This window comes from Clupea harengus, chromosome 8 (assembly GCF_900700415.2).
Source record: "Clupea harengus chromosome 8, Ch_v2.0.2, whole genome shotgun sequence".
In the NCBI taxonomy this organism is placed as follows: Eukaryota; Metazoa; Chordata; class Actinopteri; order Clupeiformes; family Clupeidae; genus Clupea; species Clupea harengus.
Genome location: NC_045159.1, coordinates 17,574,774 through 17,589,833, shown reverse-complemented (window position 1 = coordinate 17,589,833; position 15,060 = coordinate 17,574,774). Strand labels below are relative to the sequence as shown.

The window sequence follows — 15,060 nt, the reverse complement described above, 5'->3', positions numbered from 1 at the left end:
ATTATTAGCTATAATAGGTATCATTACACAAATTGTGTTGCCATGGTGACAAAAGCCATTTGAAGCCCTGTCAAAGAAACAGCAACTGATAACTCTTTTGTTTCCGTAGCAACAATAATCCCTCCCTCTGCTGTCTCCAAGGTAAATCTGGACCTGGCTTCCCTCTTGGACGGCGATGACAAGAAATCGAAAAACAAGAGGGGGGTCTTACCCAAGCATGCCACCAACATCATGCGCTCCTGGCTATTCCAGCACCTCATGGTTGGTCCCTGCCTCTTTTGTTTTCATCAGACTGGACAGTGGTAGGACAGCAGAATTAAATGGAAAGTGCCTGGATAGAAAAATAGATATCCTTTGTATAACCAAAGGTACCTCATTCAGAAGGACCTCTTTTTTTTCTTTTTCTTCAACAGAGCTCAGTGTGCTGCAAGCAGCAAAAATATAATAAAAAAGCCATTTAACAAATGAAATAACAGCAACATTATAAATGTAATGAAATCAATTTAGACAAATCAAAATGCCACAAATAAGCAAATGAATTGTGTCAATTTGTAACCAAACAATAATATAGGGATTTGGTTTCATTCTTTCATGTACTAACATAATTCACCATGAATCAGACCAATCTCAATACGCCCCCTACTGGTCAGTTTGAGCATATGCTTGTGTACTTTTCCCACTTTTCCTTTCCTAAACAAGTACCCAAACATGACTGTGGCCTTCAGAGACAGAGTGGTCAAATAGTGAGACTATTTCAAGAAAATTCAACACACCATAAAAATAACTCAACTAGAAAATTCAACACAGCATAGAATGAACTGAGTCATGTGTTTGTTTTCTCTCCAGCACCCATACCCGACGGAGGATGAGAAAAGACAGATCGCAGGCCAAACTAATCTCACTTTATTACAAGTTAACAACTGGTAAGGCTGAGTTTGCAATTCACTGATTGTGTTGGTATTGTTTGTTAAGACTCGTGTGTCTCTAACAACAAAACATTTGAACTTTTACACATAACATTTATCTTTTGCTTCAGTCATAAATATCAACGCAGCTTAATTCAGGTATTCTCAAAGATGCTAATCAAATGTAATTTATTTTTTATAACTGAGCTTATATTCTTACATCCTCTGTGCAAGCTAAATATAATTTCATACACTCTCCTTGAATGTCTCTGAAGTCAGGATTAAGCAGCAATTTGGCTCCATCTACTGGTTGTAATCAAACCTGCATGACAGGTTTAAATAAATATGTTACCAAGCAAAAGGGAAGCATTTTGACTTCCCAGGTTTTAACTGTGTTTCCTGCCCTGTGAAAGGTTCATCAATGCTCCCCAGGTTTTAACTGTGTTTCCTGCCCTGTGAAAGGTTCATCAATGCTCCCCAGGTTTTAACTGTGTTTCCTGCCCTGTGAAAGGTTCATCAATGCTCGCAGGCGCATCCTCCAGCCCATGCTGGACGCCAGCAACCCCGACCCGGCGCCCAAAGCCAAGAAGATGAAGTCTCAGCACCGCCCCACCCAGCGGTTCTGGCCCGACTCCATCGTGGCGGGGGTTCTGCAGACGCACGGACTCAACCGCTCAGACAGTTAGTCACACCTTCTAATAATCCAGTTCTACCCCCCGTCCCGGTCACCTCTGAAACACCTAGAACATTTAACAATCAGAATCAGAATCAGAATTCTTTTTAATGGCCATACATGGAAATGAACTTGGTGTAGTTGGTGCATAGGACATAAAACACATAACATACAAACAAAATAGCAAAAACAAGACTAAAAGACAAGATAGAATATTAAATAATAGTAAATAATTTGGGCACGTGCAGGGCTAAGAAGCAGTGAATTGGAAACAACTCCAACATACAGTCATTAATTTCATAGATGATATTTACAGTGCAAGTTTGCTTTATCAGCACTGTAACAGCATACAGTGGAAATTCACGACTTTGTCTGTGTTCACACTCTGATGATTTTAATACTTTTAATCAGACTTGTGTCTATTCTTCAGAAATATGATCATGTACATCCATGGCTTCCCTCAAGGGGGCGCCAAGTACTAAAGGGGGTGAGCGAGGCTTTGTCTGCTCTGAAGTTGTGAGGTTGTCAAAATAAGATTCGCAGATGTTAAATAAAATCATAATAACACACTGGATAATAAACACACACTGTACAGCTGTGTGTAAACATCATGTGCACGTGTGTGCGGACATGCTACACGTTGATTGGCCTTAAGGGAGATCTAGGACAGAGCTATACTGTCATGGACAAAAATATTGGCACCCCTGTGAAGTCAATTTTTGGAGTTCTGTGTGGAATCATGTCAGATTTGGCCCTTTTTCCTCTGCTTCTTTGTGTTGTTCCAATGCAAACAAAAGAAATACCAAAGCATTTGTAATTGCAACAATTTTCTGGGAGAAGTGTTGCATTATCTGACAGAAGTGCAGGGGTGCCAATATTTTTGTGCTGATTAAGCACTTATTACGCAGATAATTAATTATTATTCTTTTGGTAAGGATGTGGGTATATATGCTTGCTCTGTTGTAGCCTGGTAGAACCACACCCAAATTCACTTTGTGAAAAGGGTCGAGCCATGCCCCATTAGGGATGCTTTCCAGTCATTGCATCCTAATGGGCATACTTTGGGCTCATTTTGAAACCATTGGACCAGCCTTTAACCAATCAGCATTGACCAGTATGGAATTGCTATACTTCCTGCTTCACCAGTAATGGTGCAAGCTGATATATTAGCCTTCTCCCAAACCCCATCGGCAGTAAGGAAACAATGTCTTTTCCTTGATGAATAAATGTACACATTCTTCTTCCTCCGACTTCGGTTCTTTGACGTCTGCTAGTGTTTCTACCACTGTTTGCATCTTTCCCTCTATCTCTGGCACCGATGCGCACGCGATTACTGTTACTACATTTATAAACAAACGCTTCACGTTCAACATCATCACACTTAGCCACCCCCACAGGTCGTTGATTGGTCCATCCTTCAGAGTGGTTGAGTGAACCTTCATCCAAAAAGGGTTTCCAGACTATTATCTCAGTGCAAACTGATCTGAGAGCAGTAGGGGGCCAATACAGCCAGGCCAGCTCTGGGTTATTAAAAGGGGAAAAAAATGCTATAAAAATATATCATTATATTATTATATCATATTATTAATCACTTTATTCTTTTAGTTTGTGTGTGAGTGTGTGTGTGTGTGTGTGTGTATGTGTGTGAGTGTGTGAGTGTGTGTGTGTGTGTGTGTGTGTGTGTGTGTGTGTGTGTGTGTGTGTGTGTGTGTGTGTGTGAGTGTGTGTGCAGACAAACTTTTATTTGTCACCAATTCATGAATCATTATTTTCTAATGGCTTCCTGTTTGTCCTCCCACCAGGCTCCATGGTAATGGACGGCCTGCAGCCTCTCTCTTCTGACTCAGCTACAATGGCCATGCAGCAAGCCATGCTGGGAGGGACAGATGAGTCTATGGATGGGACCGAGGAGGACGAGGAGGAGGAGGAGGATGAGGAAGGCATGGAGGACGAAGAGGAGGAGGAGGAAGAAGAGGAAGAGGAGGAGAGAGAAGAGAGGAGGCACATGACTGGTGTGGGGAGAAGAGATCAAGGCCTTGACCACACAGATGGCCTGAAGTAAGGAAAGGAGGGACAGGAAGAGGAAATTACATAGTTGTCCCTACTCACACACACAGACAGACACACACACACACACACCATACACACACATGCAAAGACACACTTATCCTCATGACAACACATCAGCACGAGACCAGAGACTTTCCACACCGGCCATGTATGTGTGGGTTTAGAACTTCCCCGTCGGAACTCTGAACATGAGATGGGAGCCATAGCCTAAGGAGGAGCTGAACCCGTGCGGTTTATGAACCTGAAACCCACTAACAGTGACAGGGCTGAAGAAAACCTGGAGCTTATCAGACACTACATTGTGGGAAGACCAACTTGTATTTACACATGAAAACACACACACATACACACACACACACTACATAACATACCAGCTCTCTGAAGTCATGCTTGCAGCAGTCATGCCTTACATTGTATAAATGTATCTTTGGTTTCTCAGGTCAAAGTTCATAGCACGACTCATCATCTCTTAAATGTTCCAAGTCCTAGCAAAATGGAAGCAAAATGTGTTTGGTTGTTGTTGTTTTGTTTTGTTTTTTTTAAGGCATGGTTATATCAAAGAAAACACTTACTCTGGCAAAACTGCAAAACAGCACAGTGGTATTGAAGAGAGCTTGTCTATTTATTTCCCCAGCTTTTGAAAAGGGACATACACTGGCAGCTTCTCGCTCAAACACACACACACACACACACACACACACACACACATCTGCCAACAAATGATTCAGATGTGAGAATGTTCAAGGAGAGACATGATGAAGGTATGTTTGGGTGAAAAACGTTCTCTCTCTCTCTCTCTCTCTGTCTATCTCTCTCACTTCTCTCTCACAGACAAACACACAGAAAAAAAAACTTTTTTATCTAAATCCACAAAACCGCTGTTGAATTTTCTCTGGAATAAGGACAGTTCAAAAGAAGGCCCAGCAGAAAGGATGCTTTCTGTGTGACATGAATGAAAAAAAAAAAGAAATAAATAAAAAATAAAAAATAAAAAAGACAAACAAACAAACAAAAAAAACTGTGAAGTACAGTGAATCTTTTGTGATAACGGGGAATCTACACAACAAGTCACCTTTTTTCTGAAGTCACATATAGAGATATGAAATCTCTTTGAATTCTCATTGAAACCGGTCTTTGTGAAGTATGTTTCATCATTATCTACTTGATTGTTTTTCTAAATGGTTCTTCCAGAGCAAGTGATGGAAAAAAGGGGGAATTTATATTTTGTTTGTACACATTGTTGTCATATTCTCTTATGTTTAAATAGACCATTTTTGATAATTAAAATGAGACTTGAATTCAAATGCATCATCAATAATTTGTTTTACTCTGTGAATATTGACCTCAATCCTTCAACTGCCGATAGAGACTCTTTTTTTTATTTCTCTTCAAGTGTAAATTTGACTGAAGACGAGCCTCATGTTATTCTCTTTGCAAAACCCTTTTTCATGACCTCATAATGAAGCCTTACCCATCCAGCTCGCCGATGCTTTCCCACGACTTTCACCGCCTGCATTGTGATGTGGACAGTCTGCACTGAAGGTTCTTTGGGCCAGTGGCATGGGTGTGATCCGGTAGTAAATATGAGACTACTGGGTCGGTCTTTAACCAATGGGTATTTAAACAAGTGTTTGGGTCAGCCTTTAACCAGCAAGTATTTAAACAAGTGACTGTGTTATCTTTTAACAAGTAGGTATTAAAACAAGTGACTGGGTATGCCTTTAACCAGTAGGTATTTAAACAAGTGACTGGGTTGGCCTTTAACCAGCAGGTATTTAAACAAGTGATTGGGTATGCCTTTAACCTCACTACGCTATTCTCCTCCAGTGCTCCAGGTTTGTGAAACACTCTTTTTCCCTTTTTGCCATTATCACCCATTAACACCGTGGAAAACCTTGAACTTCAAACTCTTCTCAGCTGAGAAGGACTCAGCTAATAACATCTTCAGAACTCCCAGATTCATCTTTGCTGGTGTGTAGTTTGGCAGCCATCTTGACATATTGGCTAATGACATCTTGTGCATGGTGTGCTCCTGGGAGGGAGGTCTGGGAAGAGGGAGGGTCGGCTGCCACAGCGGTGATTACAGTGTGGCAATCAGAGGGAGTCGTCAGCTGGCATCATAAACTGGAGGGTTTCCGCTGGTCTTTGCCATGTTGCAGACGTCAAAGCCATCAACACATCAAGTCAACTCTCTGTAGCTCAAAGCTGTTCGCCAGCGACAGCTCACCTATGTGTGTAAGTAACAGGTACTAGATGGTCCTACATTGTGAAAGTCTGCATCCATAAATGCCTATTAACAAAAGAGAAAAAAAGCACACCAAGCCTTATCATCATGTGAACATTTACAAATGCATACTTCATCACATTGTTTAATATTTTAATATTAAGTACAGGCCCTATTATTTGAAGAGGAATTCATCATGGCAATATCTATAACCCATATTAAGTAATCGTAATAAATAATATACCACATGCTGAAGTTTAATCATTTCTGGCAGAGTACATAGAAAGTCTGCAGCCCACTGAGAATGTCCTCCTTTCACTGGCTGTTGTAGCCCAGTTAGATCACCACTAAAGATCCAGTACTCACAAGAGGCTAGAGGTTAGTTGGAAAGGCCACAGATTGAGATGATTAATTTGCTGTTTGATTGAGTCTATTTGATTGATCAATTTAACAGCATACTGTATTTGTTTCAATGTGATATTTCAGGTTTTTTGCCTTTTTGATACATTTATTAAAAAAACTGTAAAATCCTGCTTTCGCTTTGTCATTATGGGGTATTGAGTGTAGATTGATGAGAGAAAAAAATATTTTAGAATACGGTTGCAGCATAATAAAACGTGAAGGGTCTGAATACGTTCTTAATGCACTCTCAATGTCTTTCTCTTTTCTCTTAAAGGGTGATTTGCTTGTTTGTTTTTTTTACCTGATATTTCAGGGTTTTTCCTTTTTAATAAATTTACAAAAAACTTTAAAATCATTCTTTCACTTTGTCCGTATGGGGTAGATTGATGGGGGAAAAAACTAGTTTAGAATATACATGTAGTTGCAGTATGATAAAATGTGAAGGGTCTGAATTCACTCTTGTCTTTCCTTTTCTCTTGATGGGTGATTTGCTTGTTTTTTTTTTTTTACCTCATTTGCAACTTACTTTGGATAAAAACGTCTCTCAAATGACTGAATTTAAATGTGAATGCAAATCACTCTATTTCTAAGAAAAACGAACGAAAGTAATGGACAGTATCCATTGCAAAAGCGCGGTGCCTTATGGGACCGGGTCTAGTCGGCCGTGACAGACCACCAGAAGCCCTTCAGAACAGTGTCAGGAGTGAAGCTTGTTAAGACAGCACTCACTCTGATATTTTCAACGCTTTAGGCCCAGGAACATGCATTTTTCATTCAGATGAAGATAGACTGAAACTAAAGTGAAATCAAAATGATATTTCATGGCGACTAAACCTTATGTTGAAATCCAACCACTGTTTCACAGTGTTTTTGATGTTTTGATGGGCCATTTGCTTGTGTTGTGCCATCTGCCAAATGACTAAATGTAAATGTAAATCACATTTTCTTAAAAGGGATGTGAGTTGAGAACAGTATCCATAATAAAAGCACACTGCCTGATGGGACCAGATCTAGTGGGCCATGACAGCCTACTTAGGCCACCATGAACCAGCGTCTGGAATGAGGCTTGTTAGACTCAGTCTTCCTCATAGTCTTCCTCATGTTCTTCCTCATGTTCTTCCTCATATTCTTCCTCATGTTCTTCCTCATGTTCTCAAGGCTTCAGCAGCACTGACTGAAACGACTGGACGGGATCCCCGGGAAAAAGAAGAGAAACGAAAAGAAACGAAAAAAAAAAAAAAAAACGTTCTGTGTCTCTCGTCAGACTGGATCTACCCAGGGTCAGAGGGTATAAATACACCAGGAAATGACAGAGCGGAGAAAAGCCACAAGCAATGGGGCGTCGTTTGAAGTCAATGGCAGCCAAGGAGCCGCGCACACACCGAAGGTCCTCCACCCAGAACATCTCCACCCGTCCACCCATTGCCAACACCCCCACCCCACCCCACCCAACCACCACCCCACTCCCATCTCTCCTGCAGGTCCCAGACTGGAGCCATCTGGGCACCCGCGAGTAGAGGCCCTTCTAATTACCCCTCTGGTCCTGCCTGGCCCGTCTTGGCCCGGCCTCTCTGGTGTCGCCCAGCCCTCCCCTGCCCTCCCCGGGGTATTTAAAACCCTCGCCAGCTTCCTGCCCTTCTTGTTTCCTTTGCTGGATTGGATTTCGGCTTGCCAGTCCTGTCCTGTTTGAGTTCTGTGGGAGCACTGAAGGTACAGTGGATATTTAAGTGCAGGTCACTTTTTCATTGCATTGATAAGAGCTGTCAAGGATTAGGCGAGAAACACAATTTTCTCAATTACCAAATTTATCTGCAGTTAAAGTAAGTGCTGTTTACTTGGGACAATAAATAATAATTAAAAAATAACTTAAAATTGTAATTTTAATGGAAAGGACTGTGCAATACAGTTTACTCCAAAGCACACACATTATCCGTGCAATAGCAATACTTAGAGAGTCTATACATCATGTGAAACGTATTTATTTGCAGAAAGCCAGCTCTGCTTGGGGAAATAGAAATATAGGTCACACTGTTGTCTGATTCATGCAAATCATTTGGCTTTTATTTTATTTCTTTTTATGTGGCACAGCAGCCCTAATATGAGTTGAGTGGCGTGTCGTTTGGGGTCCTGGGTGTTAGAGGAAAAACCACGACTACTGCCAAGACAGTGTACACTCTTAACTTTATAAACACTATGTGAAGTAAAAGCTCTCCTTGTAGAAATGATCTATGCGTTTGATTTGGCTTTGCTTGTCGGCTTCAGTTACCCAGCTCTGATGCGTGTGTCTGATCTCTCCTGGTTGTGTGCAGAAGCGCAGCCATGTCTATCGCCGGCACGGCCGCCCAGGCCATGCTCGCCGACGCCCTGGTGAGGGAGACCGGTGCAGAGGTGGGGGCCCGCCACCTGGAGCTGGAGCTGCCGCTGGACAAGTTCATCAAGTTTGTGTCCGTGGGGCTGCCTCTGCTGCTCGTGTCCATGGCCTTCGCCAGAGAGATCTCCCTCGGTCAGTGCTCCTCTTTCCCCCGTGTCTGTCTCACAGCACTCTGCACTATTTACCCCCTGCTCTTGCTGTTGTCGTAGTTCTGTTGTAGTGGTTAGTGACTTCATGGGCTGTGTGGGGACAACACGGTCCAGGATGCTTCCCCCCCCCCCCCGGCGGGTGTCTGACCGTGGCACGGCTCTGGCCCAGAGCTGCCGCGGATGTTGGCCAGATCCGTGGCGGGCCCGGGCGTCTGATTCACATCTGTTCGATGAAACGCGCAGCTGAGGAGCGCTAGATTGCAGAGACGGCGTTATTGTTGATCAGGGAGCCAGCAATCATATCACTCTGAGCTGCCTTGCAATCAGCGCATGCAGATGTTAATAAGCGGCGTGGTGATTAAAAACGATGCCGGATGATGACTGAGGTCTCTAATTATCCGCCCGCTCCTCTCCTCCCCTCTCTACCACTCCTTACCAGTCAAATGAGAGGACGTGGTAATTAAAGCATGCAGGGGAGGAAGACTCCAAATCAGCTTGGCTTGTCATCTGTCCGTTGTTTTTCTCTCGCTCCCACCATCTCTTGATCATCTTCAGCATGCGTCCTGGGTACTCCTCATCAGATTAATGGCAAGCGATTTCCTTGACTTAATGGGCTGGACACAATGACAAATGTTCAGTTTTTAACTGCATGTTTTTCTCTTTGCATGTTTTCTTCAACGTACGTACATGCAACTCGAACAAAACACAGTCTCTATTCTGCAGTCAGGTTTTCCATATACTTAAAAAGAAATGACAATTCATGCTCCTTTTTTTCCTTGTTTTAACTGGTACCAAAGTGTACACTGTAGTCGTCCATAATAGCAGCGAGGATGGAGAACATTCTAGTTTTGGTCAGTAAATTGGAGGTTGAGTGTAATTCCTGGATGGGGATACTAGAGCTTGTATAAATAGCACCAGGGGAGTGTGTGTGTGTGTGTGTGTGTGTGTGTGTGTGTGTGTGTGTGTGTGCATCCATGTATCCGCAGGGAACAGGACTGTCATGTTGAAGGCAACATGAAGGGGAAGGGTGTGACCACTTTCTTTGTGGTTTTGCCATCTGCAGGGGTAGGCCGAAGCTGCACCCCCAAACCCAGACCTAACCTATCAAGATAGCGCCACCACCCTGTCCTTAAGACTCTAATTTATACGTGTGCTATGTTTTGATGGGTTCCTCGTGTCCCTAACTGTACTCAGTGTGCTCATTATTTGTGGAACCTTTTTTTGAACACAGGTCCACAGATTAGCTGTTTCCCACCCAACAACTTCACCGCGAAACAGGCGGCGTATGTAGACACCTACTGTTGGGACTCCCTCATGCATCATGAGTACGACAGCGATGGCAACTTCGAGGAGCGCCCCCTATGGGTGCACAAAGTAAGAACCGCTCACCCTCGGAAACAGTAGTTCAACGCAATGCAACACAAATGGCAGTGCCCATAATATAAAATGAAGTCCAGATGTTTCTAAGTTTATGTGTGAGTGTGTTTGTGTATGTGTCTGTCTGTTTGTGTGTGTGTGTGTGTGTGTGTGTGTGTGTGTGTGTGTGTGTGTGTGTGTATGTGTGTGTGAGTGTGTGTGTGTGGTGGTGAGAGAGTTTATGTCATGTTTGTTTAACTGCAAGTTGTAAACGCAGTGATTACAATGTTTCTCCAAAGCCCGGAGTCCCACAGAGGGATCTGCCTGAAGTAGCCCACGCTGTGCCTCCTGTTCTTGCCAGTAGGTAATGCCATGTTTCTCTGCGTGTCTGCGTCTGTCTGTCTCTGCCCCGCAGATGTTCCCCTACTCTCTGCTCATCCTGGCCATGATGATGTACCTCCCGGCTCTGATCTGGCGTTTCCTGGCCATGCCGAGCCTCGGCTCCGACCTGCTCTTCATCATAGACGAGCTGGACAAGTCGTACAACCGCTCCATCATCATCGCCCAAAGCATTGTGGAGCTGCGCGAGAAAAGCAGCGACCCACTGGAGTTCAAGGCTGAGCTAGAGAGGTCAGGACAAGACAGCTCAGAGCTCATTCTCTACATCACTTCCAGCACTGAAACAGTCAATACTTCACGGTTTATTTTCAGCAGCTGTATACACATGTAGTTCTGCTAGCTGAGTAATTAAAGGTCTCTGGCCTCTGGCAGTGTTCTGTAACGCACCGTGAGAAATATTCTTTGTTTACGATGTTAGAATAAAACTGAAATGCAATACATATTTTATGTACTGTACAATCTCAACTATTAAAATAGTCATTTTTAGCCTTTATTACTATATTCTTTGTTCTTTGATTTTCTTAAAACTGTTGAATTCCACAGAGCCAAGCAGAAACGTTACTTTGAGTATCCGCTGCTGGAGCGCTACATGCAGTGCAAGCACGGCTCCTACTTCCTGGTCAGCATGCTCTTCCTGCGCGGCTTCCTGCTGCTGACCTTCATGTCGGCCGCCTGCCTCTACCTGGTCTACTTCCACCTGTCGGCCTTCCTGCAGGACGAGTTCAGCTGCTTCGTGCGCACGGGGCTGCTGCGCGACCAGCCCTGGGTCCCTGAGCTGGTGCAGTGCAAGATCACGGGCCTGCTGGTCTTCCAGGTCATCAGCGTGGCCAACGGCGCCATCTACCTGCTGCTGGCCCCCATCGTCCTGTTCAGCCTCTTCCGCCTCTTCTGCTGGGACACGGGCTTCCTGTCGCTCTACGAGGTGCTGCCCGCGCTGAGCCTGATCACGGGGCGCAAGCTGGGCTGCCCTCTCAATGACCTCAACGTGCTGCTACTGTTCCTGCGCGCCAACGTGGCGCACCTGCGCTCGTACGGGCGCCTGAGGGCCATCTGCTCGCTGGCGCCCCCGCAGGTGAGGCCGGTCGGCGGCAGGCCCATGCTGACGGAGGAGGAGGTGGAGCAGCTGGCCGAGGCGGCCGAGGAGATGGAGGAGGCGGAGCGCGAGGCCAGGGAGGAGGGCAAGCACAACCTGGTGGACATCATGACCATCCTCGGACGCGCGCGGGGGAACGTCATCAATAACCCAGAGCACTGCCCCCTGGTGGAGGAAAAACTAACTCTGGGTAGCGTCACCCTCATCTACACTCTTAAGCGCATTCTTTTAGTGGCCATTTTGGTGTACATTGTCTGGGATGTTCAGAAAATTATTAAATAAATGTTTATCGAGATCCCTGAGGTAAGATTTGCTGATTTGTGAGATGGTTTAGCATCTCTGACTCCAGGTCTCAGGGCAACCCAATCACATTCAAAACTTGGAGTGAGGGCATTCTCATAACCGAATGAGTAAATCAGTTTACTAGTTTACTGAACTTGTGGGACCTTTAATAACAAGGTTCCAATCTCAAAACCACAGATTTGGTTATGTTAAACAATATGACACAGCCACATGAAAGTCAAACACTCATAACTCAGCTCTGCGGTATGGTAAGTGAAAATTATGCAAAACCCAAAAGAAAGATTATGGGTCGTTGATAATTTAATTCTAAGAGAGGCTTCTCCCCCTAAAAACCCCCCCTAAAAAAAAAAGAAAATGACAGGTGAATAATTCGACTGCACCTCCCTAACTCCCCCCTCTCTCTCTTCACAGACTCGCATAACCACCAGGGGTACCATGAGTTGAAGGAGACTCCATCATGTAGATATGCCTAGAGCATCCGCCAATGGACTGAGCCAACTGTGCCACACTTCAGAGGGCCGCAGTGGCTCGGCGTAGTCTCAGAGAGTAGATACCCAGAGAGCCGGCGACTATGGGGCGGATTCGACCCCGGAGCTGGGCCACATCTGGGCCGAGTCCGTGCCACAGTCCGCTGATATCTGGGTTAGGACCAAATCACCTCATCCGGAGGGCAGACAGGGAAACCTTGCTGGAAATTGAAAATGTCTTCCCAGAAGCCTCCATTAGAATTAAATGTCTGAGTAATGTTGAGCTATATCTGACTCACACCTGTACACTATTGCTAGTCTGGATTTATTTTCTGTTTGTCTTAATTACTGTATCTCTTTTTTAATGTTTCTTTTCTTTGCTTTTACCAGAAAGTACTATTATTCTTTATTATAAATTCTGTGACAGACTGTGCAACTATGACTTGACTTTCAAAGACATGTAAATCTAATCAAAGCAATATTGCCCATTACAGTGGCATAATTATGTACCATGCTACAGTGCAATGCGTATACCTGATGTGTATCTGATGTACCTCGGAGGCCATGAGGATCTGATGAAGGGCATTCTTCTAATATCTTCAGATCTACAACCAATAAAAGTTATGCATTCACACCATAGTTATACCTGGTGTATACGTAGCTGTCTCTGTCTTGTGTCTGTTTCTGGCAATGCAGGGCCTCAGAGGGCCATTTGAGGGCGGTCTGCACCTTTGTGCGTGTGGTGTGTGTGTGTGTGTGTGGTGTGTATGTATGTGTGTGTATGTATGTGTGTGTGTGTATGTGTCGTGTGTGTATGTGTGTGTTTGTGTGTGTGTGTGTGTATGTGTGTGTGTGTGTCTGTGTGTGTGTGTGTGTGTGCGTGTGTGTGTATGTGTGTGTGTATGTGTGTGTGTGTGTGTGTGTGTGTGTGTGTGTGTGCTCTGACCCCTGTAGGACCTTTTTCAGGGCAGAAATGAGGCAAGTTTCCATTGCAGGAACCCAGGGAACTTCCTGGGTGGCGCAAGCGTTTACAATAAGAACCCTCTGATCTTCCCTTTCAGCCTGTTTCCATTGCAATGAAGGGACCTACTTGAAGGAACTACCGGACCTACTTCACGTAGCCTTGCAGTATCAGTTCCAAGCAGGACAAATAATGATATAGCCTATATATGAGAAAAAAAACAGAGGACAAAAAAGAACAGAACACATGTCCATCCCTGACCATCCCTGAGATGGACAGTTCACTTGACTTGGTCCCCGGGCGCTTACAAGCTGCCCACTGCTCCTGGGGGGTCCAGGAGGAAGGACGGTCCGGGATGGGAAAAAGCAGAGAATAAATTCACTGCGACCTCAGGCCTGCGTGTGCGTGTGTGTGTGTGTGTCCTGTGTCGCCTGCATATATGCACGTGTGTGTTGCAGTGTGTTGTGTGTGCCATTAAAAACCCTCAAAGTTTCTGCACGTAGGTAATTCCACTGCAGAGACTGGGAGGCCATTTTAGGGCGGCTGGCACGTGCATGTTCTGACCACAGGAGCCGCCGCTGTAGGACCTCTTCTTGGGTTGTTTTCGAGAGAGAAATAAGTACCTGCTGCTGGGTGGCGCTTGCTGTGATGATTGACACTAATTGGTTAAACGTGATGTGAGTGAAAGAAGTGCCATTTTTAAACCATTTTACCAGAAGTTACGCGGTGAATACAGCAAAATAAATTATAGCTTACAGAGTTAGTTTGTTGAGGTTTCACAGGCAAAATGTCAGCTGAAATGTAGGCTTTAATTAATCATTGTGGTGCTGCCATATTCATTTTACATGTAATTACAGCTTCCATGAAGCCATTTAATCAAGTGTTAGGAACGCTATAGCAAATTCAACTCAACCTTGGGGTCCTTACGCTATCTAGGAAGTCTCTAGTGTTTTACTCTCCTGGTATTTACTCTCGTCTACCTTACTCCTTGTTGATATTATAAGTTACTCACTATTTGTAGTGTTAAACATCTTCACAAAGCATCTTCTGTGTGGGCTGGTTGTTTTCCCACACGTCAGGAGGGAGTAAAGGGCGTGGCGTGGATGAAGCATCAGGGTTGTTCTCACGCTTGGGACCTTAAGTTAGTTGGTTTCACTCAAATAATAGCTTTTTTTTTTTCAATGGAGAAAGGTGCACAAGGAGAGCAGGATACAACTTCCACCTCTCCCCTGGAACACACTAACAGAATCCAGAGAGAGAGAGAGAGGGGGGGGGGGGGGGGAGGGAGAGAGAGAGAGAGCGAGAGAGAGAGATTAATGAGAGCAATAACATGAGCGAGACCCTGCCTGGTTGTGGTGTCACATCTTTTACATCAAACACACATAACACACCAGCACCACCCTGAGAGGAGGCACCACCCTGAGAGGAGGCATCTCCCTGAGAGGAGGCGCACACTCTGAGAGGAGGCACACACTCCTGCTACATGTGCCTCAGCACCACCCTGAGAGGAGGCACACACTCCTGTTACATGTGCCTCAGCACCACCCTGAGAGGAGGCACCACCCTGAGAGGAGGCGCACACTCCTGTTACATGTGCCTCAGCACCACCCTGAGAGGAGGTGCCTCAGCATCACTACTCTGGCGTTCCTCATATGGTCATTTTAGAATTTTTATTTTTTTTCCCCCC

General features: G+C 44.7%; 1 protein-coding gene across 1 annotated transcript in view; it reads left to right on the top strand.

The window, feature by feature from the left end:
- Positions 1-12,720, top strand: part of pknox2 (pbx/knotted 1 homeobox 2) — a 64,193-nt gene extending 51,473 nt beyond the window's left edge. The window contains exons 8-15 of the mRNA XM_031572182.2: positions 142-261; positions 847-923; positions 1,417-1,586; positions 3,381-3,636; positions 8,584-8,777; positions 10,026-10,168; positions 10,566-10,780; positions 11,093-12,720. Of these exons, the coding sequence (XP_031428042.2) occupies positions 142-261; positions 847-923; positions 1,417-1,586; positions 3,381-3,636; positions 8,584-8,777; positions 10,026-10,168; positions 10,566-10,780; positions 11,093-11,924 (2,007 nt within the window). The 3' untranslated portion in view covers positions 11,925-12,720. The remainder of the gene's footprint in view (positions 1-141; positions 262-846; positions 924-1,416; positions 1,587-3,380; positions 3,637-8,583; positions 8,778-10,025; positions 10,169-10,565; positions 10,781-11,092) is intronic.
- The last annotated feature ends 2,340 nt before the right edge of the window (positions 12,721-15,060 follow it).